A 22,128-nucleotide genomic window follows, 5' to 3' on the forward strand; every position below is an offset into this window, starting at 1 on the left:
CCACGATAATTAATTTAATGTTCGTGTTTTATTAATGCTCGATAAAGTCTAATGTTCTTCTCTCTTTTGTTGCTCTTTCACCCCCATTAGCCACTTTTCTGAGAAAACTGCCGCTAGGTGCCCAGTGGATATGCTCAGGTGCCGATACTGCGTTACGCTCTGGGTCTGCTGTTGCCGTCTGGAAACTCAAGTTGCACAGGTACAAGCCTGAAATGTCAGCATTCCTTGTCCCGTCATCGGATGTAAGGTTCAAGGAAATAAATCGCTGCTCAGAACATTGGCGAGCAACTTCACTGCGCGTGCGTTAGTTTGGATTTTTTTAAATTCATGCTTCACTTCCTGCTGTTGGAAATGTATGGAGCGGTCGCCCGCATGATTGTGATTTCAGGATATTACATTGAAAACAGTACGTATTTGTTCCAAAGTCTGTTAGTAATGTCCACAGGATGTTACCTAATTGCCTATTTTCTCCTTTATTTACTTTATAAATGTGCCAGAGATTGGTTTGTTTCGCTGACAAACGCTGAGTGGCAGCACCAGGAGTGATCGCCGAGACAGTCGAATTAAAATGTATTATAGTGAGATCGTGGATATAGAATCTGTGTATTATCCGATTCTTGCAGCAATTGGTGTACCCGGTAGGTAATTGTCGGCACATCTCATTGAACTTACAAAGACAGTTTGAAAAGCGCAGGGGAGTAAAGATGAAGAGACCAGACGGAATAACCCGGCAGGCTTAAGGGCTGCACGAAGGCGCAGCGGTAGATGGTGCAGGGCTCGCTCCCCACTACTGTTGCTTGTCTTTACAGAATTTGTAGGTTCGTCACGTGACCAGCGTGGGTTTTCTCCGACATGTTCGGCTTCCTCCAGCTCCCCAAGACAGACAGGTTGTTCTTAGGTTAATTGGTTTGGTATATGTTTATTTTAAGTCGTTCGTGTGTGTCGAATATTATTAGTTTGCGGGGATCGCTGGTCGGCGAGGACTCGATGAACCGGAGGACCCGCTTCGGGGCTGTACATCTAAACAAAACTCAAATAAGTCAAGGTACATCTTAGGAGAGAGGAATCGCGTTGACTTCTATGACGGGTGGCCACTGATAGACTCTGGTACATATTTAACCTCCACGGATTTTGGCCACAACCGATGCCCCGCACATGCGCTGTTGGTAGGGCAGGCGACACGGCGTCCTCGCTGTGTGTAGGACTACCTGTTCCGCAGTGCGTAGTGCACTCGCTAGAAAGAAAAAAATACCCCGTCCCGTAACTTGGCACTGCTTTTTCTGTAGATCTCTTGAAATTCCACAGGAATAATTTCGCAGAGACAGATTTGAAGATCGTATGAACAATTTACTCAACAAAAAAACGTCACTGTGAACAACCAGACATGTTCCCCCTCAGGTCGGAAGGCAATTTTAAGATAGGTTTTTGAAGTACTGATTAATAGCCTGTAGCTGCAGCGATCATGCCGGGATAACAAAGCATCAATATTAAACGGTTGGCATAAATATGTGAAGATCAATAGAAACGGAAATCTCACTAGTTTTGGTAATCAGGTATTTCATCATTTGCTGACGATTGAACATCTTTATAGAAAACGATTGATGTTTGATCGTCCCAAATATGCGCACGTTTAAATAACCCTCACCCACCGTCGCAAACCCCATACAATTCATCAGTTTATGTTTTCATTCCTTCCCAGTGAATCTGATGGCGATTGTGATCCTGTCCCGTGGCAAGTGCGGCCTCTCCAAGTGCATCACTCGTTATATGGTAGCCATGGCGACCGCGGACCTCTCTGTGCTTCTCATTGACGTGATATTTCGTCGGATTGCTGATATTTATTCGTGGCCTACCTACTTGACCTACACTCCTGTGTGTAAAATAATACACTACCTGGCTCCCGTGGCGGTGGATTGTTCTGTATGGTTCACAGTCGCTTTCACATTTGATCGCTTTGTTGCGATTTCTACTAAGAATATGAAGGCCAAATATTGCATCGAGAGAACCGCGTCGATTGTTATTCTGACAGTGACCCCGTCCGTCTGCCTTCAGAACCTACCTTTGCCCTTCGCATACGTTCCCTATATCCCAATTGAACTGAATCTGGGCTGCGCCAAAGATGTATATTTTTATATGCGTCGCGAATGGATGGTGTTCTCTTGGATCGAACAGTTGTTCACCCCGGTGATTCCATTCTGCCTGATTTTGTTGTTTAACGCTCTCACCGTCAGACGTATTTCCGTGGCCAGTCGGGTCCGCAGGAGCCTCCGAGATCTCAGCGTTGGCGAGAACAAGAAAGACCAGGAGATGGTGAACCGCAGACGCTCGGTCGTTTTACTTCTGGCAATCTCGAGCTCCTTCATCCTGCTCTGGGCCACAAGTGTCGCACATTTTATTGCGCTTCGATGTTTTAATTTGTCCTTACGCAGGTCCTGGACAAACCACCTGTTCGAATTTGAAAAGGTTGGATTTATGCTTCAGCTCCTGAGCTCCTGCACCAACACGGCCATTTACACCGTGACACAGCGCAAGTTCAGAGATGAGTTGGTCCGTATGCTAACATATCCATTCCGTTGCGCTAAAAAGATAGGGCAATTGGTAAAATGATCATTAGAATAATATCACAACAACGCGTGCGTGGCTTGGTTATCGGATTTATGTGAAAATACAAACATTTAGTTTAAACATTAGTTTAAGAAAGTACTGCAGCTGCTGGAACAATGGAAGGTAGACAGAATGCTGGAGAAACTCAGCGGGTGAGGCAGCATCGATGGAGCGAAGACATAGGTGTTCCTTTGCTCCATCGATGCTGCCTCACCCGCTGAGTTTCTCCGTCAATCTATTCCTTCGCTCCATAGATGGCGGGACTGTCGTATGCTGAGAGAATGGAGCAGCTGGGCTTCCGACATCCAGTGCCCTCCGCTCTGCTTTCAGGCGGAAGAAGGGTCCCGACCTGAAACATCGTCCATCCTTTTTCTCCACAGAATCCACATTATCCGCCGACGCACTGCAGCAGTTTGTGCCACTCTTCGGTGTAAACAGCATCTTCTGTTCCTTTCTACACCGCCTCCTATGGCTGCTCCTTCCATAAACTCAATAAATTCATTTAATGATTAGGGACTTGTAGCTGGGAACGAAAAACAAGTTGGCCAAATAATTTGTACCTAAATTTCCCGCTGTAGTTTACAAACTGCACAGGTTCCATTTGATTAAGAAAGAACTGCAGATGCTGGATAAATCGAACGTTGACAAAAATGCTGGAGGAACTCAGCGGGTGAGGGATCAACTATGAAGCGAAGGAACAGGTAACGTTTCGGGTATAGACCCTTCTTCAGACTGATGTGGGGGTGGGGGGGGGCGGACCCCTTCGCTCCATAGATGCTACCTCACCCGCTGAGTTTCTCCAGTATTTTTGTCTACCTACAATCTGTCTGTGCTGATTGGAAATGGTGTTTGTCGAAGGGGAATGATTTACAATGGCAGGAATTCATGGCGTTGTTTTCGTTCTGTGCTTAGCTTGAGCAGTAAATGAGCAGAAAGATAGAGAGATCCAGGAATTCATTTACGTTTGCCCTGAACTATAGTCACTAGAAGATAGCGTTGATGTTTGACGCAAAGTGCAATGACAAATCTATCAGCGATGGTGAAACAACGTCTACGTAATGGGACTATCCGCGTGATATAGCGCGGTGTGGCCTTTCAGCGCATAAAGGAATCCTTGGTCATGTTGCTCCGCGACCTCGTTGTGTTTGACCATGTGCTCATGCTTCCTCAAACATGACAGGGCGGCACGGTGTAGCAGCGTTGGAGTTGCCGCCTTACAGCGCTAGAGCCCCGGGTCCCGGGTTGCGCTAACTCAGGCTGCATGTCTGTACGGAGTTTGTACATTCTCCCCGTGACCTACATGGGGTTTCTCGCAGATATTCGCTTTCCTTCCACACTCCACAAACGTACAGGTTTGCAAGGTAATTGGCTTGGTATAAATGTAAATTGTGCTTAGTGTGTGCAGATAATGTTAGTGTGCGGGGATCGTTGGTGGTTGCGGACTCGATGGGCTGAAGGGTCCGTTTCCGCGCTAAAGGAATCAAACTAATCGAACTAATGCACCGCGCTAAACTAATCACGAACAGAAACGATACGAAACTAAACAAAACTAAACGAAATTGAACTAAACTGAACGAAACTAAGCCGAACTAAAATAAACAAAACTAAACTTGGTGGAGAGCCCTTTGGTTTGACATCGCACATGTTCCTCGTTGATGAAACATAGAAACATAGAATATAGGTGCAGGAGTTGGCCATTCGGCCCTTCGAGCATGCACCGCCATTCAATATGATCATGCTAATCATCCAACTCAGTATCACGCACCTGTCTTCTCTCCGTGCCCCCTGATCCCTTTAGCCACAAGGGCCACATCTACTTCCCTCTTAAATATAGCCAATGAACTGGCCTCAACTACCTTCTGTGGCGGAGAATTCCAGAGATTCACCACTCTCTGTGTGAAAAATGTTTCCCTCATCTCGGTCCTAAAAGATTTCCCCCTTATCCTTAAACTGTGATAAGGGGTAAGGATAACTGTGATACATTGGGCTTCCCCACCTCCAGCATGATCCCAGCCCCGGGATCATTGTCGAGGGAGGTTCCCGATACATCTGACAGCGATGAGCTGGCCTGTGAATGGCCAGGCTCCTACACTCTCACACCGCCTCCCACAACTGCAGCTGGGAAAGAACAAACAAGAGGCGTCCCCCGGACCCGCGGTTCGCAGGCATCCCAGGAATCCGATTGAGGGTCATGACCCGAGATAGCCCCGTCCCCATCCGCAACCAGGATACCCGCTCCAACAGTACCACCTAGAGAGACTGCAGCCTCCGCCACTAGGGGCGTAACCTCACCATGGCCCACAGAAGGAGTCAGTGTTTCTGCAGTCTCCACTACTACATCAGTCGGTGGGGCAGCACACCCCTCAGCTACACTTGTGGCTCCAATGAGGAGCACAGGTTGGGAAAGAACCCCAACACTCCAGATTCCCCCTTCAGGTTGCCGCCGCTTGTCCTCCACTCCAGGGGACATGTTTCCAGGTGAGCTAACCCCAGCAACTGGTGAGATAACACGATCGGAACGTCACCGCTCTCGACAGGGGTGGAAGGTCTCGAGGAAGGTTGCCTCCTGACATTGATCCCAGGGCCGTGCACTCCCTCAAAGGGCCCACGCCTTCTCTGTGTCCTGCTGAAGTGCGGCGGCAGGGTGACCTCCACAAAAGAATAGTCCTCTGCCTCCACACAAACAGTTTTCTCCTTTTCATCCCCATGTTCAGCCTCCCCAGCTCCCTTCTGAACCTCCCTTGCCCCTTTCTGAACCTCCTCAATTCCTTGCCGAACCCCGCCAGGTGCCTCCTGGGCATCACTGTGACCAACAGGCACCGTTCAGGTGGGTCGGGGTGTGGGCGTGGCCCCATCAGCTTGCGGGTGACTTGCTTGGACGTGTTTATTCTTCCACTTTGAATCATTCCCCCTCTGCATCTGCCATCTCCCCCCCCCCCCCCTCTCCGTCACCCGACGCCGCAAGTACATGACATCGGGGGGCGGGGAGCAGTACTGCCCTGGGCAGCCTAGGTGGAGCTGGCAGACCCAGATGGGTCAGCAGTGCCGCCCAGGGTCACCGAAGTGGAACTGGGAGCCCCGGATGGGCCAGCGGTGCTTTCCTGGGCAGCTGCGTTGGGATATTTAGCAGCAGTCCGGTGATTGGGTCAATCGATGCGGACGAGTCGGAAATACTTGTACGCATGACACCGCCCCCCCCCCCAACTCCAACGCACGCGGTAGGGGATCCCATCATGCTCCACGAAGAAGCGCCCATCTGCGCCCGACCCGGTTCACACCTTCATAAACATAGAACGCCGTCACTCCAGGGCTGCGCAAGCCTAGTAAGCCTAAACCGCACCTCCCCAATCTTTGCCAGGTGTGGAAAGAGGAGTGCTTCCCGGGTGAAAGTGGGAACGCAGCGCAGGAGAGCCGGTCTCACGGTGGACACCCACGGTTCCCCGGGTACAAAGACCACCCACTGTGAGCCACTTCTCCAGAGCTAGGACCATATCCTGCCGTGAATTTAATATACTCTCACACTTCCCCCATGCAACCTCGGAAGAGGCAATCTCATCCTTCTGGAAACGATCATGCAGACCCATTTCTATTGTGTCCCTATTCCACCCGGCTTGGACCGTGATCACGTACCAAGTCAACATAAAGCTCCTCCTCGAATTAGACGCAGCCTAAACGCAGCTGCGTGCCTCCGAGCCCGAGACCGTGCCGCCGCTATCCTGACAGGGCTACAAACCAGCACCGCAGATAACAGCAGTATCAGCTCAAGAGCGATCTGTGAGTCAGTCTCAGCAGAAGCTTTTCTCTCCAGCCGAGCAAGAGAATACCCCCATGCCCATCTTCTCTGCCGAGAACATTTCTTGGGAGGCTTTTATCAGGCCTTCCGAGCCTCCAAAATCTGCCGGAAATGTACCTTCTCTTCGTTTAAGCCCAGGCGACCTGCTCTGGGCACATAGGTATGGGAGCAGGGTTATGGTGCTGGAAGCGATATAAACACCGCCACTTTCCGACTCCCGGTCTCCAGGTACGAGTGGCAATCTCTCTTTTTCACACAGAGAATGGTGAATCTCTGGAATTCTCTGCCACAGTTCATCTCTGGAATTCTCTGCCATAGTTGAGGCCAGTTCATTGGCTATATTTAAGAGGGAGTTAGATGTGGCCCTTGTGGCTAAAGGTATCAGGGGGTATGGAGAGAAGGCAGGTACAGGATACTGAGTTGGATGATCAGCCTTGATCATATTGAATGGCGGTGCAGGCTCGAAGGGCCGAATGGCCTACGCCTGCTCCTATTTTCTATGTTTCTATGATAATCCACCAGCCACTGCTGCTCTCGCGGCACTCCAGAAAAGCGCTGGAATTCCCGTACTGAATGCAGAAAGTTTCCGCTGTCCGATGTTAGGTCAGACTTCGAACTCTCGCTGCATCTGTCCCTCTTCCTCCGACAAAAAATATTGAAAGGTAGCTTCGAAACTTCTCAGCGTCGGAGCAGAGATAGACACCACCACTCTCTCTCTCTCTCTCTCTCTCTCTCTCTCTCTCTCTCTCTCTCTCTCTCTCTCTCTCTCTCTCTCTCTCTCTCTCTCTCTCTCATCTCTCTCTCTCTCTCTCTCTTCTCTCTCATCTCTCCCCTCTCTCTCCTCTTCCCTCTCGTGTCTCTCAATCTCCTCTCCTCTCTCTCTCTCGATCGCATCCTCAGCTACTCTCTCATGATCTTCTTCAGCTCCTCTTTCGTCGCGGAGTCTCCATCGTTCTCAGTTCGTCATCTGTCTCTCGCTGTTCTGAGTCCTTGCTCTCTGCTCTCTCTATTATCTATCCTCTCCTCTCTCGGCTCTCTCTCTCTCTCTCTCTCTCTCTCTCTCTCTCTCTCTCTCTCTCTCTCTCTCTCTCTCTCTCTCTCTCTCTCTCTCTCTCTCTCTCTCTCTCTTCCCAGACTAATTGTGTTTCTGTAAGTTTCAACATAATTTATCTTTGTAATCTATTTCTTTCCTTCCCTGGCAACGTGTAAACAATCCATACTACACTGAGGTTCTCGGATAGCGCCCCAGATATTGTGCAGTGCTCCGTGCCTGTATTGCGCCACGCTGAGGTTTTGGTACAGCTGTCTCACTGCGCTGTGTCACTGTGCCATGCGCGGACACATCCCACAGTAATACACAGCCTCGTCGCTCGGCAGAACTTCAGATAGCGTTAACTGACTGATTATCTGGGCAGGATCGAGAGAACCAGAAATACGACCTTCGGCAGCCTCTTCCTCATCTAGCTTTCCTGAAGTGTGTCTTTGGAGCAGGAATTCCAGAGCCTGCGCTGGGAACTGTCGGTACCAGTGTACTATGTACGAGCAGAATCCGGAATATACGCAGTTAAGAGAGACAGTGTCACCAGAAAGAGAGGATTGTTGAGGCGGACTCTGGGAACCCGCGGAAATCGAATCTGCAGAAAATAACAGGGGAATAGTTATTGTTTTAACATTGACTGTTGGAGACTGTGACACACACAGAAACTGGTTACCGTCTACGGTAGTTCATCACATTTTTCCAAAATGTATGGAAACGTTATTGATGAATCTTGTAAATGTTCCTACGACGAGTGGAGTTTTAATTTCGTATACTTTGGTTTATTTTAGTTTAGTTTGTTTAGTTTACATAACTTCAGTTTAGGAGAAAACCCACACAGATTATGGGGAGAACATACAAGCTCCGTAAACAAAGCGAGCACGGGATAATAGTGGAGCTGATTCAGAGAGTCGGGATCCGGTGATTGAGCCTAATTACCTTTGTCGCTTCTCTAACAATTTGTAATTGGTTCTTGGCGTTAAAACAATAGAACTAGTCATTCTCCCCACAACTTGACTGAAGTGTATCCCTCCCTGGATATAGTCAAGGTTCAACAGAGATGTATTGGCATTTAAGGCATAAGGTCTCAAGGTCATGTAATAGTAGTATAATTATGCAATTCGGCCCATCAGGCCCAAACCGCCATTCACCCTCAACCGCATTCTCCTGCCTTCTCCGCAATATCAAAACCTCTGACGCCTCGACTAATCAAAAATCTACCTATCGCTGCCTTATTTTTTTCCCCTGACTTGGTCTCCACAGCCTTCTGTGATTAACAACTGGAAGGTCATCTTTTAAGTGCAATTTACACAACCCGTGATAAATGCTTTGCCCTTTATGTATTAAGAGTTTTTTTCCTTCACTGGGCCACGTCCTTCTACGTTTTACTTTCATTTAATTGAAGAACAGTTTTGGTTTTCAATCTTGGTCGCCCGCTTTTTGCTGCTTGCGGTTCATATTTCCCCCTCCAGCCAACCGTTTCAATAGGTCTGCCAGCTGTCGTTTGATTTCAGTTAGTGGAATGTTTACAGAGGGTTCAGCTTCACTCACAGCCCATCTACTCTCCCGCCAACCTCCCTCTGTATCCTGGAGTAAGAAATAGATTGTTTCCCAGGCTTTCGCTCACAGCGGGCGTGGATCAATCCCATAGATTTTATGGGATAAATTCATAAACCAGTTGTAATGATAAGGCGGTTAGCATGACTTCAATAGTTGATAAGATTTTTGAAACGATTATTAAAAATGCGGTTCAGTGCCATCTGGAAGCACATGATAAAATCTGCGAAGTCAGCGAGGACTAGTTCTTGCCCCACAAATCTGTTGAAATTATTTTATGAAAGTAACAAGCAGGGTGGACAAAGTAAAGTCAGAAATGCAGCTTTCTTGGTGCCGGACGCGAAGCGGATAATTAAAATTGGAGTATTGGTGTTAGATATGAGGTATCAGCATGGACAGAGGATAGGCTTACGTTGCAGGGCAAAATATTGGAATAAAAGTGATCTTTTCCGCTTGCTGCCTTTGACTAATGGGTCAATGTTGGGTGCACTACTTTCCCCGTTGTATGTTTACGATCTGGATGATGGAATTGATGGCTTTTGCGGCTGATATCGCGGACGATGCCTAAGGCAGGCAACGCCATTGTAGTGGGAGACTCCATTGTGAGAGGTACGGACAGGGGTTTCTGCGGCAACAGACGGGATGCGAGGATGGTGTGCTGCCTTCCTGGTGCCAGGATCCAGGATGTCACGGACAGAGTGCAGAAAATCCTCAAGGGCGAAGGTGAACATCCGGAAGTGGTAGTGCATGTCGGCACAGACGATGTCGGAAAGAAGGGGATGAATATTCTGCAGCGTGACTTTAGAGAGCTCGGAAAAATGCTGAAAAGCAGGACCTCCAGGGTTGTTATCTCCGGTTTGCTTCCAATTCCTCGTGCTGGCGAGAGCAGGAACAGGGAGATACGGGACCTGAACGTGTGGCTGAGGAACTGGTGCACGGGGCAGGGATTTAGATTCTTAGATCACTGGGATCTGTTTTGGGGTAAAGGGGAACTGTACAAAAGGGACGGATTGCATCTTAACAGGAGTGGGACCAGCATTCTGGCAGGCAGGTTTGCCACTGCTACACGGGTGGTTTTAAACTGAATAAGGGGGGTGGGGTGTCGAATGGGATAGTGGAGGATGGAGTTAAAGGGAAAGGGTTTCTTAAATGTGTGAGCGTAGAGACAGAGGGGTGTAAAATGAGGGTAGAAGCAATAGGTAGCAAGGTGAAAAGCAAAGGTGGCAGGCAGACAAAACCAGGGCAAAAAATCAAAAAGGGCCACTTTTCAACATAATTGTATAAGGGGTAAGAGTGTTGCAAAAACAGGCCTGAAGGCTTTGTGTCTCAATGCAAGGAGCATTCGTAATAAGGTGGATGAGTTGAATGTGCAGATAGCTATTAATGGCTATGATATAGTTGGGATCACGGAGACATGGCTCCAGGGTGACCAAGGTTGGGAGCTGAACATCCAGGGATATTCAATATTCAGGAGGGATGGAGATAAAGGAAAAGGAGGTGGGGTAGCGTTGCTGATTAGAGAGGAGATTAACGCAATGGAAAGGAAGGACATTAGTTTGGAGGATGTGGAATCGGTATGGGTAGAGCTGCGAAACACTAAGGGGCAGAAAACGCTGGTGGGTGTTGTGTACAGGCCACCTAACAGTAGTAGTGAAGTTGGAGATGGTATCAAACAGGAAATTAGAAATGCGTGCGACAAAGGCAAAACAGTGATAATGGGTGACTTCAATCTACAGATAGATTGCGTGAATCAAATTGGCAGGGGTGCTGAGGAAGAGGATTTCTTGGAATGTATGCGGGATAGTTATCTAAATCAACATGTAGAGGAACCAACGAGAGAGCAGGCTATTTTAGACTGGGTATTGAGTAATGAGGAAGGGTTAGTTAGCAGTCTTGTTGTACGTGCCCCCTTGGGCAAGAGTGACCATAATATGGTTGAGTTCTTCATTAGGATGGAGAGTGACATTGTTAATTCAGAAACAATGGTTCTGAACTTAAAGAAAGGTAACTTTGAGGGTATGAGACGTGAATTGGCCAAGATTGACTGCCAATTAATTCTAAAAGGGTTGACGGTGGATATGCAATGGAAGACATTTAAAGACTGCATGGATGAACTACAAACATTGTTCATCCCAGTTTGGCAAAATAATAAATCAGGGAAGGTAGTGCATCCGTGGATAACAAGGGAAATCAGGGAAAGTGTCAAAGCGAAGGATGATGCGTACAAAATTAGCCAGAAAAAGCAGCATACCGGAGGACTGGGAGAAATTCAGAGACCAGCAGAGGAGGACAAATGGCTTAATTAGGAAAGGAAAAATAGATTATGAAAGAAAACTGGCAGGGAACATAAAAACTGACTGCAAAAGTTTTTATAGATATGTGAAAATAAAGAGATTAGTTAAAACAAATGTAGGTCCCTTGCAGTCAGAAACAGGTGAGTTGATCATGGGGAACAAGGATATGGCGGACCAATTGTATAACTACTTTGGTTCCGTCTTCACTAAGGAAGACATAAATAATCTGCCGGAAATAGCAGGGCACCGCGGGTCAAAGGAGTTGGAGGAATTGAGTGAAATCCAGGTTAGCCGGGAAGTGGTGTTGGGTAAATTGAATGGATTAAAGGCCGATAAATCCCCAGGGCCAGATAGGCTGCATCCCAGAGTACTTAGGGAAGTAGCTCCAGAAATATTGGATGCATTAGTAATAATCTTTCAAAACTCTTTAGATTCTGGAGTAGTTCCTGAGGACTGGCGGGTAGCAAACGTAACCCCACTTTTTAAGAAGGGAGGGAGAGAGAAAACGGGGAATTACAGACCAGTTAGTCTAACATCGGTAGTGGGGAAACTGCTAGAGTCAGTTATTAAAGATGGGATAGCAGCACATTTGGAAAGTGGTGAAATCATTGGACAAAGTCAGCATGGATTTACAAAAGGTAAATCATGTCTGATGAATCTTATAGAATTTTTCGAGGATGTAACTAGTAGAGTGGATAGGGGAGAACCAGTGGATGTGGTGTATCTGGACTTCCAGAAGGCTTTCGACAAGGTCCCACATAAGAGATTAGTATACAAACTTAAAGCACACGGCATTGGGTGTTCAGTATTGATGTGGATAGAGAACTGGATGGCAAACAGGAAGCAAAGAGTAGGAGTAAACGGGTCCTTTTCACAATGGCAGGCAGTGACTAGTGGGGTACCGCAAGGCTCAGTGCTGGGACCCCAGCTACTTACAATATATATTAATGATCTGGATGAGGGAATTGAAGGCAATATCTCCAAGTTTGCGGATGACACTAAGCTGGGGGGCAGTGTTAGCTGTGAGGAGGATGCTAGGAGACTGCAAGGTGGCTTGGATAGGCTGGGTGAGTGGGCAAATGTTTGGCAGATGCAGTATAATGTGGATAAATGTGAGGTTATCCATTTTGGTGGCAAAAACAGGAAAGCAGACTGTTATCTAAATGGTGGCCGACTAGGAAAAGGGGAGATGCAGCGAGACCTGGGTGTCATGGTACACCAGTCATTGAAAGTAGGCATGCAGGTGCAGCAGGCAGTGAAGAAAGCGAATGGTATGTTAGCTTTCATAGCAAAAGGATTTGAGTATAGGTGCAGGGAGGTTCTACTGCAGTTGTACAGGGTCTTGTTGAGACCACACCTGGAGTATTGCGTGCAGTTTTGGTCTCCAAATCTGAGGAAGGACATTATTGCCATAGAGGGAGTGCAGAGAAGGTTCACCAGACTGATTCCTGGGATGTCAGGACTGTCTTATGAAGAAAGACTGGATAGACTTGGTTTATACTCTCTAGAATTTAGGAGATTGACAGGGGATCTTATAGAAACTTACAAAATTATTAAGGGGTTGGACAGGCTAGATGCAGGAAGATTGCTCCCGATGTTGGGGAAGTCCAGGACAAGCGGTCACAGCTTAAGGATAAGGGGGAAATCCTTTAAAACCGAGATGAGAAGAACTTTTTTCACACAGAGAGTGGTGAATCTCTGGAACTCTCTGCCACAGAGGGTAGTCGAGGCCAGTTCAATGGCTATATTTAAGAGGGAGTTAGATGTGGCCCTTGTGGCTAAGGGGATCAGATGGTATGGAGAGAAGGCAGGTACGGGATACTGAGTTGGGTGATCAGCCATGATCATATTGAATGGCGGTGCAGGCTCGAAGGGCCGAATGGGCTACTCCTGCACCTAATTTCTATGTTTCTATGTTTCTATAGATGAAGGGGCAGGTAGTGTTTAGTAAGCATGGAGTCTGCCGAGTTACTTGAACAGGTAGGAAGGGGGGAGAGGCAAATAAGTGACAGATGGAATACTACACACTACACTATACGGGCATGCGGCAAGCTGCGGGCGGCGGCGCCGAACTTTACAACGGGAGCCTGGGATCTCGCGACGAGATCGCCAGTAGTGGAGCTCCAACCGGCGCGGCCTTGTCGGCTTTGGAAGCCGCGGCCTCCAGTACGGAAGCGGCCGTTCCAGGTGTCCCAAGCCGCTGTGAGGATTCTCCCGACGCCGGTGCACCATCACCCGGCGAGAACGGCCAGGAACATCGGGCCTCCGTAGAGGCAACTGTGGAGGCCTCAATTGGCTCGACTATGGGTGAACTGGGGTTGGGGACTGGACTTTGTGCCTTCCCTCATGGTGGGAGTCATTGTGGGGGGATGTTCTTTACGTTTAAATCTCTTATTAATGTTATGTCTGTGTTCTTTCTTTATGTGCTGCATTGGCTAGAAGCATTTCACTACACCTAGGTGTATGTGACCAATAAATAACCTTTACCTTTACCTTTACCTTTGAATGCACTTTGGCGGAAGGAATAACTGCGTCGACTATTTTCTAAATGAAGAGAGGATTCAGAAATGGAGGTGCAAAGGGACTTGGGAATGTTGGTGCGGGAATTCCAAAATGTGGATTTGCAGTGTGAATCGTCGTTCAGGGAGACAAATTAAATGTCAGCATTAATTTCGAGATGACTAGAATATAAAAACACGGATCTAATGTAAATGGTACATGTTTTTTAGGCACTGATTTGATCACATTTGGAATATCGCGAGCAGTTTTGGGCCCCGTATCTGAGGAAGGATAAGGTGGCTTTGGAGATTGACAAGCGGAGGTTTACGATAATTATTTGGGGGATCATTCGGTCGCGCATCAGAAGCGTTTGCTAACTCCAAGCCTACACACGCTGGACTTGAGAAGGATAAGTTCTGATCACTCTGATCACTCTGATTGAGATTTGAGCAACATTGACATCGGCATTTCGTTCTCATGCTCCAAACTCGGATACTTTCCCACTTTTCTCTGAATTGAGCCTTGCTACATATCGCAGTCTTCATCCACGCACTTCTCGTTTTCACTTCCAACGGCGGATTTCAATTTCCACGACCGGCCAATGGCCTAACTTTGCTTCTATGCCTTATGGTATTTGTCTTTGTTTTGGATGTGGGCATAGCTGTTAAGGCCAACAGTCATTGCTCGTTAGAAACAAAAGTAATGATTCCAGGGTGTTCAAATGTATTCTGTTCCGACAACAGAACAGTGACATTCTTACTTGTAGATTCACACAGGCCTAGAAATGCAATATGCTTTATCAGATAACAGAGTCATAGAGTCATGGAGCGCTATAACGCGGAAACAGGCTCTTCGGCTCACGTTGCCCAAGAATGTCACAGCTACATTAGTGCCACCTGCCCGCGTTTGGTCCAAATCCATACAAACCTGGCCTGTCCATGTACTTGTCTAACTGAGTCTTAAACAGTGGGAAAGTGCCAGCTTCAACTATGTGCTATGGCAACTTGCTCTGTACACCCACTACCCTCCGCGTGAAAACGTTATGGAGGGGGTATGGAGAGAAGGCAGGTACAGGATACTGGGTTGGATGAGCAGTCATGATGAAATTGAATGGCGATGCAGGCTCAAAGGGCCGAATGGCCTACTCCTGCACCTATATTCTATATTTCTATGTTTCTATGGTGCCCCTCAAATCCTATTAAATCTTCCCCTTCAGCTCAAACCTGTGTCCTCCGTTCCTCGACTCACCTACTCTGCACAAGAGACTCTGCGTTTCTACCCGATCTATTCTTCCCTTGATTTTATACACTTCCGTACGATCAGTCCATTCCTCTCCTAATGTATGATACAAAATCTAACTCAATAATTTAATGGTCACGATCCTCGAGCAACAACAAAAAACAAATCCTTGGTATAACCAGAGACAATTATGAAAAGTTTATGAACACAATGGGCTGCAGTAACTTGTAGACCAAGTGGGTGATTTGGCATAGTGCTTTGGAGCAAGCCGGCGGTTTGATGGTAGCACTAACTGCGCGGGTCAGGCAGCATTTCAGGAGAACATTGATAGCCGACATTTGGTATCTAGACTTCAGAATCCGATGTCAGCGTCCGCATTTACTTGTGTCTGCATTGAAATTCATAGCTGTGGTTAGCACGGTGTGGTGTTCCCGATGATGATGGTTTTGGGGAAGTAGCTAATCTTCAACCTGATTCACGTTGTGCTCCCGGGGAACCCGACATATCCTCTCATTGGACTCACGCGTACCGTAACATCTGGAGCAAGTTGCCGGAACCCTTTATAAATATGCTCTGTTTAAATTGGAACGCAATTGATGCCTCATGATCCAATATAAAAGGGAACTGAATATTTCCAAGAACAGCAGTGGATAAGAGAGGTTTAGGGTACTTACCGGCTGCGACAGCCACCGTAGTTCCATTTCCCATCCTGATAGTAAGTGCTCCATGAAGCCCAGCCACAGTGCCCCGTCTGTCGATGCTCGCGGTACAAGAAACGTGCTCACCGCGATTTGCCCGGCAACCATTAGAATCGCGGTCCACTTATTCCAGGAGTTTCAGACAAACCAGTAACTATCCTTGCTTCCCAATCATCGGTGGGTCGACCGGATCCCGCTAAGAAACAGAGCTAAGAGCAGAGTGATCTCCAACACGCAGGCTGGTGTGCTTTAACAAACACGGAACCAATTATTCAGGAATATTAACGGAATGTGGTAATCCTTGTGTAATTTATCTGGACTACAGCGTCACGAACAATAATCGTTATAGTTTGGTTCCGGAACCCAAGGATATATATCTTGAATGGGGTGAGTTTTTACTCGACTCTCCTACACTGTGGATATCCCGCTGCCACACGTTGTTTCACGTCACTTTCAAATCCCCAGGCGCCCGGCGAGACGGGCGGGCAGGAGATTAACGTTCAGCGCATGCATCTTTCAGATTGCAGTTTGTGTAACTGGATCCCGTCTGGAGTTGTGCATCACAAGAGCGGTCAGTCATTCTCGATGCATGTTCGTTGACACCATTTTTGGTAAAGGGGGCATTATCCAGCCGCACTCGCCAAATAGAGAACCCCCATTGTTTGACTCGCACGCATTTCATCCGGTGCAACCCAGAATGCAGGTCGGGCGGGACAAAGCGGGCCCGTGGGTTAGCCGGTGGATTCACATCGCATCTTCACGTTGCTACTAGAATCTGCCGTCAGGGTTTGTGTATTGCTGGAACCGCAGGCCCATCACTGTGTGTTCTCCACCTATACTCAGCTTGACAGTAATATGTGGCCATGTCCTCAACTCTCAAACGAATAATTTTCACCGTAAAGGTCTTTTCCGCTTTATTGGACGACACAACAAACCGTCCACCTGTTGTGATCCGCTGCCGTTTAGCACCGGGTTGTGCTTGCTTGAAGAAAAGTCCTACATTAAATACGTAGCTGCCACTGGAACCTTCTTTGAAAAGGCAGGTGATGGTGACGGACTCACACTCTTTTCCAGTCACCGCATTCGGGCTCTGTGTCACTGACTGACTGACGGAGTCTGTAGATTAAACACAGGGAGAGGTGAGTGGGAATTCCAGGCGAACCACGGCAGAAGGATACATCGCGGGCAGTGTTTGAAATTCAGGTCGGAGTGGACTCGAGTTGTTTTATGTTAAAGCCGCACTATGTGGGAGTAGGGGACCGGTACTCACGGCATAAACAGAGTGACAGCACAAAAAACAGGAGGATTCCCATCGCGCCTTCTCCGGGAGTAAATGGTTCACGTGACGAGAGGCTGGAAACCAGGTCGCCAGACAGATCTTGCAGCCTATCCCGGAGAACTGAGCGGGAACCTCGGATGGCCTGTTCGTTTCGGTGCGGGAGGTGTTCTGGTAACGTTTGAAAAAATCCCAATCGATGTGCGAGCAGACAGAGAGTTTGATAAGGGGATCCTTAAACCTGCTGCTTTGTTTGGTGGCCTAGAAGCTGATGTGAAACTGCTGTTGTGGCTCTGACGTTTCTCTGACGTTCAGTTGGCCATCTGAACCATTCAGGCAGCTGAACAATGAGGGGAGTAGATAGGGTGGACGCACAGTCCTATTTTCTATGTTTCTATGTTTCTATGTATTCACTGGAATTTAGAAGGATGAGAGGGTATCTTGCAGAAACAGAAACAATTATAAAAGGACTGGTCAAGCTAGATGCAGGAACGATGTTCCAAATGCTGGCGGGGTCCTGGGCCAGAATACACAGACTAAGAGTAAAGGGGAGATCATTTAAAACTGAGATGAGAAAAATATTTTTCACCCAGAGAGTTGTGAATTTGTGGAAATATCTATCACAGAAGGCAATGGAGGCCAATTCACTGGATGAAATTAAAATAGATAGAGCTCTTGGGGCTGGGTGAATCAAGAGGAATGAGCAGAAGGCAGGCACGTGTTACTGAAAGTGGATGAGCAGCCATGATCAATATGCATGGCGGTGCTGACTCGAAGGACCATATAGCCTCCTCGTGCACCTATCTTCTATGTTTTGATGTTTCTATTTAGAATCAGTACCCCGTTCCTGCTTTCTCCCCATATCCCTTGTTTCCTTTAGCCCCAAAGAGCTAAATCTAACTCTCTCGTGAAATCTTCCAGTGAATTTTCCTCTACTGCCTCTGTGGTAGAGCATTCCACAGATTCACAACTCTCTGGATGAAACAGATTTTCCTCATCTCAGTCCTAAGTTGTCTTGGGCCCTTGCGAGACCGCCTTTGTGAGCGATTTTGGTCTACTAATTTGTGGAAGGACATGATTGCTATTGCAGCATCGGTTCTCCAGGTTAATTCCCGCGATGGCGGGATTGTCATATGATGAATGAATAGGTTGAGAGGGCTTGTATTCACTAGCATTTTGAAGGATGAGAGGGGATTTTATAGAAATATATAATATTCTTAAAGGGTTGGATAGGCTAGATGCAGGAAACATGTTCCCGATGTTGGTGGAGTCCAGAATAAGGATTCACAGTTTAAGAATAAGGATAGGCCATTTAGGACTGAGATGAGGGCACATATCTTTCACCCAGAGAGTTGTAAATCTGTGGAATTCTCTGGCACAGAATATTCACTGGATGTTTCAAGAGAGAGTTAGATTTAGCTCTTGGGACTAAAGGAATCAAGGGATATGGGGTAAAAACAGGAACTGGGTACTGATTTTAGATGATCAGCCATGACGACATTGAATGGTGGCGCTGACTCGCAGGACAGAATGGCCTAATCCTGCATCAAATGTTCTGCTAGAAACATAGAAACATAGAAAATAGGTGCAGTAGTAGGCCATTCGGCCCTGCGATCCAACACCGCCATTCAATATGATCATGGCTGATCATCCAACTCAGTATCCTGTACCTGCCTTCTCTCCATACTCCTTGATACCTTTAGCCACAAGGTCCACATCTAACTCCCTCTTAAATATAGCCAATGAACTGTCCTCAACTACCTTCTGTGGTAGAGAATTCCACAGATTCACCACTCTCTGTGTGAAAAATGTTTTTCTCATCTCGGTCCTAATATATTTCCCCCTTAACCTTAAACTTTGACCGCTTGTTCTGGACCTCCCCAACATCGGGAACAATCATCCTGCATCTAGCCTGTCCAATCCCTTAAGAATTTTGTAAGTTTCTATAAGACCCCCGCTCAATCTTCTAACTTATTCCTATGTTTCTAAATGGCCTACCACTTATTCGTAAACTGGGACCACTGTTTCTGGACTCTCTCAATATCCTGAACATTTTTCCTGCATCTAGCCGGTCCAATATTTTTGATCTTGTGGGAATGCAGCATAGGTTCACGTGGTTAATTTCTAGGTTGTCATATGCTGAGAGAATGGGGCGGCTGGGTTTGCATATTCTGTAATTCAGAAGAATGAGAGGGGATATTATTGAAACATATAAGATTATTAAAGCTTTGGACACGCAAGAGGCATGAGTCATGTTCCCGAAGTTGGGGGAGTCCAGAACCAGGGGCCACTTTTTAAGAATAAGGTGAATCTGAGTATTACATGGAAAACAGTAGATCTTTGTTCAAAAGTGTGTAAGTAATGTCCACAGGGATGTAATCTAGTTGCCTGTTTTTCCCTTTGTCTACATTATAAATATGCCAGGTATTTGTTTGTTTCGCTGAGAACCGCTGAGCGGCAGCACAAGGAGTGATCGCCTGGACCGTCGCATTAAAATGCATTATGAGGAGATCGCGTATATAGAACATGTGTATTACCCGATTCTGGCAGTAATCGGTGTGAGATATATTGTTTGTGCTCACAATCACTACTCAGAGACTAAATCGTGGAAACAAGAAATGCTTTATTTGCGAGTCTGCAGAATCGGGTGCCTCTCCAAGTTGAGACACACCGAGCAAAGGAAAAACGTCTATTTTTATACAATTCAGTATACAGCCTTTATTGATCGGACGCCTCCCCTTCTGACCCTTCCAATCCGGGTACCGAGGTTCACAATCTTCCAACCCTCCCCTCCGTGCGTCATCAATCATTCCCTCTCCTCCCACATCATACATCGCATGTACATTTAAATTAGGTTCTTTGTCATGAGGGGCGTAAAGTTAATATTCATTTAACTTATTAAGCATGCGCAGTATCTGTGCCCTAACCTAATTAATTGCCTTTGACCTAAAGAATAGCTTCTGTGTTGTCAGCTACATTCCTTACCTCATTTTGTTATTCTACAATGTTATCAACAGCTCTGAAGGTCTGACTGTTTGTTCGAATCACAAGGTTGGTGTTTCTAGTTACTCGGCCCATCACAAGGTCGTTGACTACAACCCTTTGGCCCCTCACAATGGTGGTGGTTTAATCATCTTATCCCTCACAATCCTCCCTTTTCTTTTGCTACGCATCCTGTATTAAACCCCATTCCTAGACTTCCTGCTGTTCCAAAGCTAATAACATTCTTTTTATCTCTCTTTCCTCTGGGTCCTCTTTCGGCCTCATTATCATTATCTTCTGGACGCCCCCTTTCTCCCCCATGGGGATTACAACTGCCTGCATTTGGCTTATACTTCTGGTTATAAGAACCCTGAGACATGGTATACAACAGGGGATAATGATCAATGCAGCTAATGCCCATAAAATCACCAGTCCCACCGCTTTCCATCAGGCTCCTCCTAAGATGTAATCCCACCATCCTGCTCCCATGATTGTGTTCCATCTCTGTACCGGGACATGTGCTATTTTTCTGATTCCTTCTGATATATCCATTACTGCTTGCCCGTTGTCATCTATGTTTAGGCAGCAATTAGAGAGGTTGAATTTTCCGCATACTCCTCCCTCTTCGGCTAGTAAGTAGTCTAAGGCCAAACGGTTTTGGTATATCGCTGTTCTCATCTGTGTCTGCTGCTTCGCCAACATATCTAGTGCAGATGCAGTCTGGTTAGTAATTACTTCCAGCACTGCCTGTAGTCTTATGATCCGATTTAACATATACACAGGGGTCCGGTAGCCCCAGGATCCGTCCTGTGCCCAAGTGGCTGGTCCATAATATGAGATGATTCTTGCAGGTGGCCACTCATCATTTTCCCATTTTCCGATGTCCATTCCTCTCTTCGTTCGGTGTAGATCGTCAAAGATGGGTGTGCCTAGCGACCGCCCCTCCTCAGTGGTCAACAGAAAAAACCCTGGTTGTACCAGTCCAATTAAACAAGTCCCACTCCATTTGTCTGGCAATACCGAGCATGCCTTGTGTCCGCATATCCATAGCAGTCCTTCAGGGGCCGGTCCACTAGAGGTAACATTGTCCCATATGTCCTGCAACACTGGGATTCCCTGGTAAGGGTTGTTCCCGGTGCAATTCCATAACCCAGTCGATTCGCTTCCATCAGTCTTCATCCAGATAGTACAGTTTCCTTCATCCTTTACAGTGGGATACCATTGAGGTTCCTCTGGCCACCACACTCGGGATTGATTTGGCCACTGGGTGATGATGCGCTGGCAGGGGCTGCTGCCTACTAGGATGGCATCCTTTGCCCAGGGCCTGGCGATACACTCAGTTCCAACTGGGGTGTGTGTCAGGACCCATTCCTGGGGACTTCGATCTCTTCCCACCGTCAAATTCCACTTTATCAGGTTCCATACCTCAATGATAGATCCTCTCCACGGCCACCGTGAGCTCATCAGCGGTCCTGCACAATCCCAACAGTTAGTCATATTCAGGGTTCTGGCTATCCGGAGGGCCAAGTCCACAAACAGGTTTCTCCCCACTTCGGGGATCTCAATCTGCTGCTTTATTTCATCATACATAGTCAGGTGCAGTTGAGGCTGGGAACGTGGGGGAGGTTTGTTGATTACTGCTTCTGCTAACTTCCCTGTCACTACCTCCTTAATGTTGTCTAATGTTTCCTCCCTGGCTCGGGAAGGGATGCCTAACTGTCCTCTCTTGGTCATGCAGACCCATTTCTCCCCTTTTGGGCAGGTAATGTGCCCAACACTTCCTACATGTCCCTTATTTTCTACTACATAATACCCCCACCCTCGTCCTGACAAACAGCTCTAGTCCTTAGGTCGTAGCAAACATCACTTACATGGGAATGATAGGTAAATGATTTGGTTGTTCGCCCTCCATATCTGATAGGATGGTAGCACTTATCACAGTTATTAACACTTCTTATAATGGTTACATACATAGTTAGTAATACTTCAACTGATCCTTTCATGCTGTTAGTTTCATACAGTTAATGCCAGGGGCTTATTCCCTGGTTTTACCGTCCACTGATCGTCTTTCTCAGGAACTGACGGCGGGTCAACGGGTCCTTTAACCCGGGTCGCATGTGTCCACCCTTGTTCTTTTGTTCGTACTGCTG

General features: G+C 47.1%; 1 protein-coding gene across 1 annotated transcript; it reads left to right on the plus strand.

The window, feature by feature from the left end:
* Window positions 1–568: 568 nt before the first annotated feature.
* Window positions 569–4,858, plus strand: LOC116981506 (probable G-protein coupled receptor 139). Its single transcript, XM_033034556.1, has 3 exons — window positions 569–638; window positions 1,700–2,543; window positions 4,723–4,858. The coding sequence occupies exons 1-3, from the start codon at window positions 569–571 to the stop codon at window positions 4,856–4,858; spliced, it is 1,050 nt and encodes a 349-aa protein (XP_032890447.1).
* The last annotated feature ends 17,270 nt before the right edge of the window (window positions 4,859–22,128 follow it).

The sequence above is a fragment of the Amblyraja radiata genome, chromosome 15, assembly GCF_010909765.2.
Source record: "Amblyraja radiata isolate CabotCenter1 chromosome 15, sAmbRad1.1.pri, whole genome shotgun sequence".
Classification (NCBI taxonomy): domain Eukaryota; kingdom Metazoa; phylum Chordata; class Chondrichthyes; order Rajiformes; family Rajidae; genus Amblyraja; species Amblyraja radiata.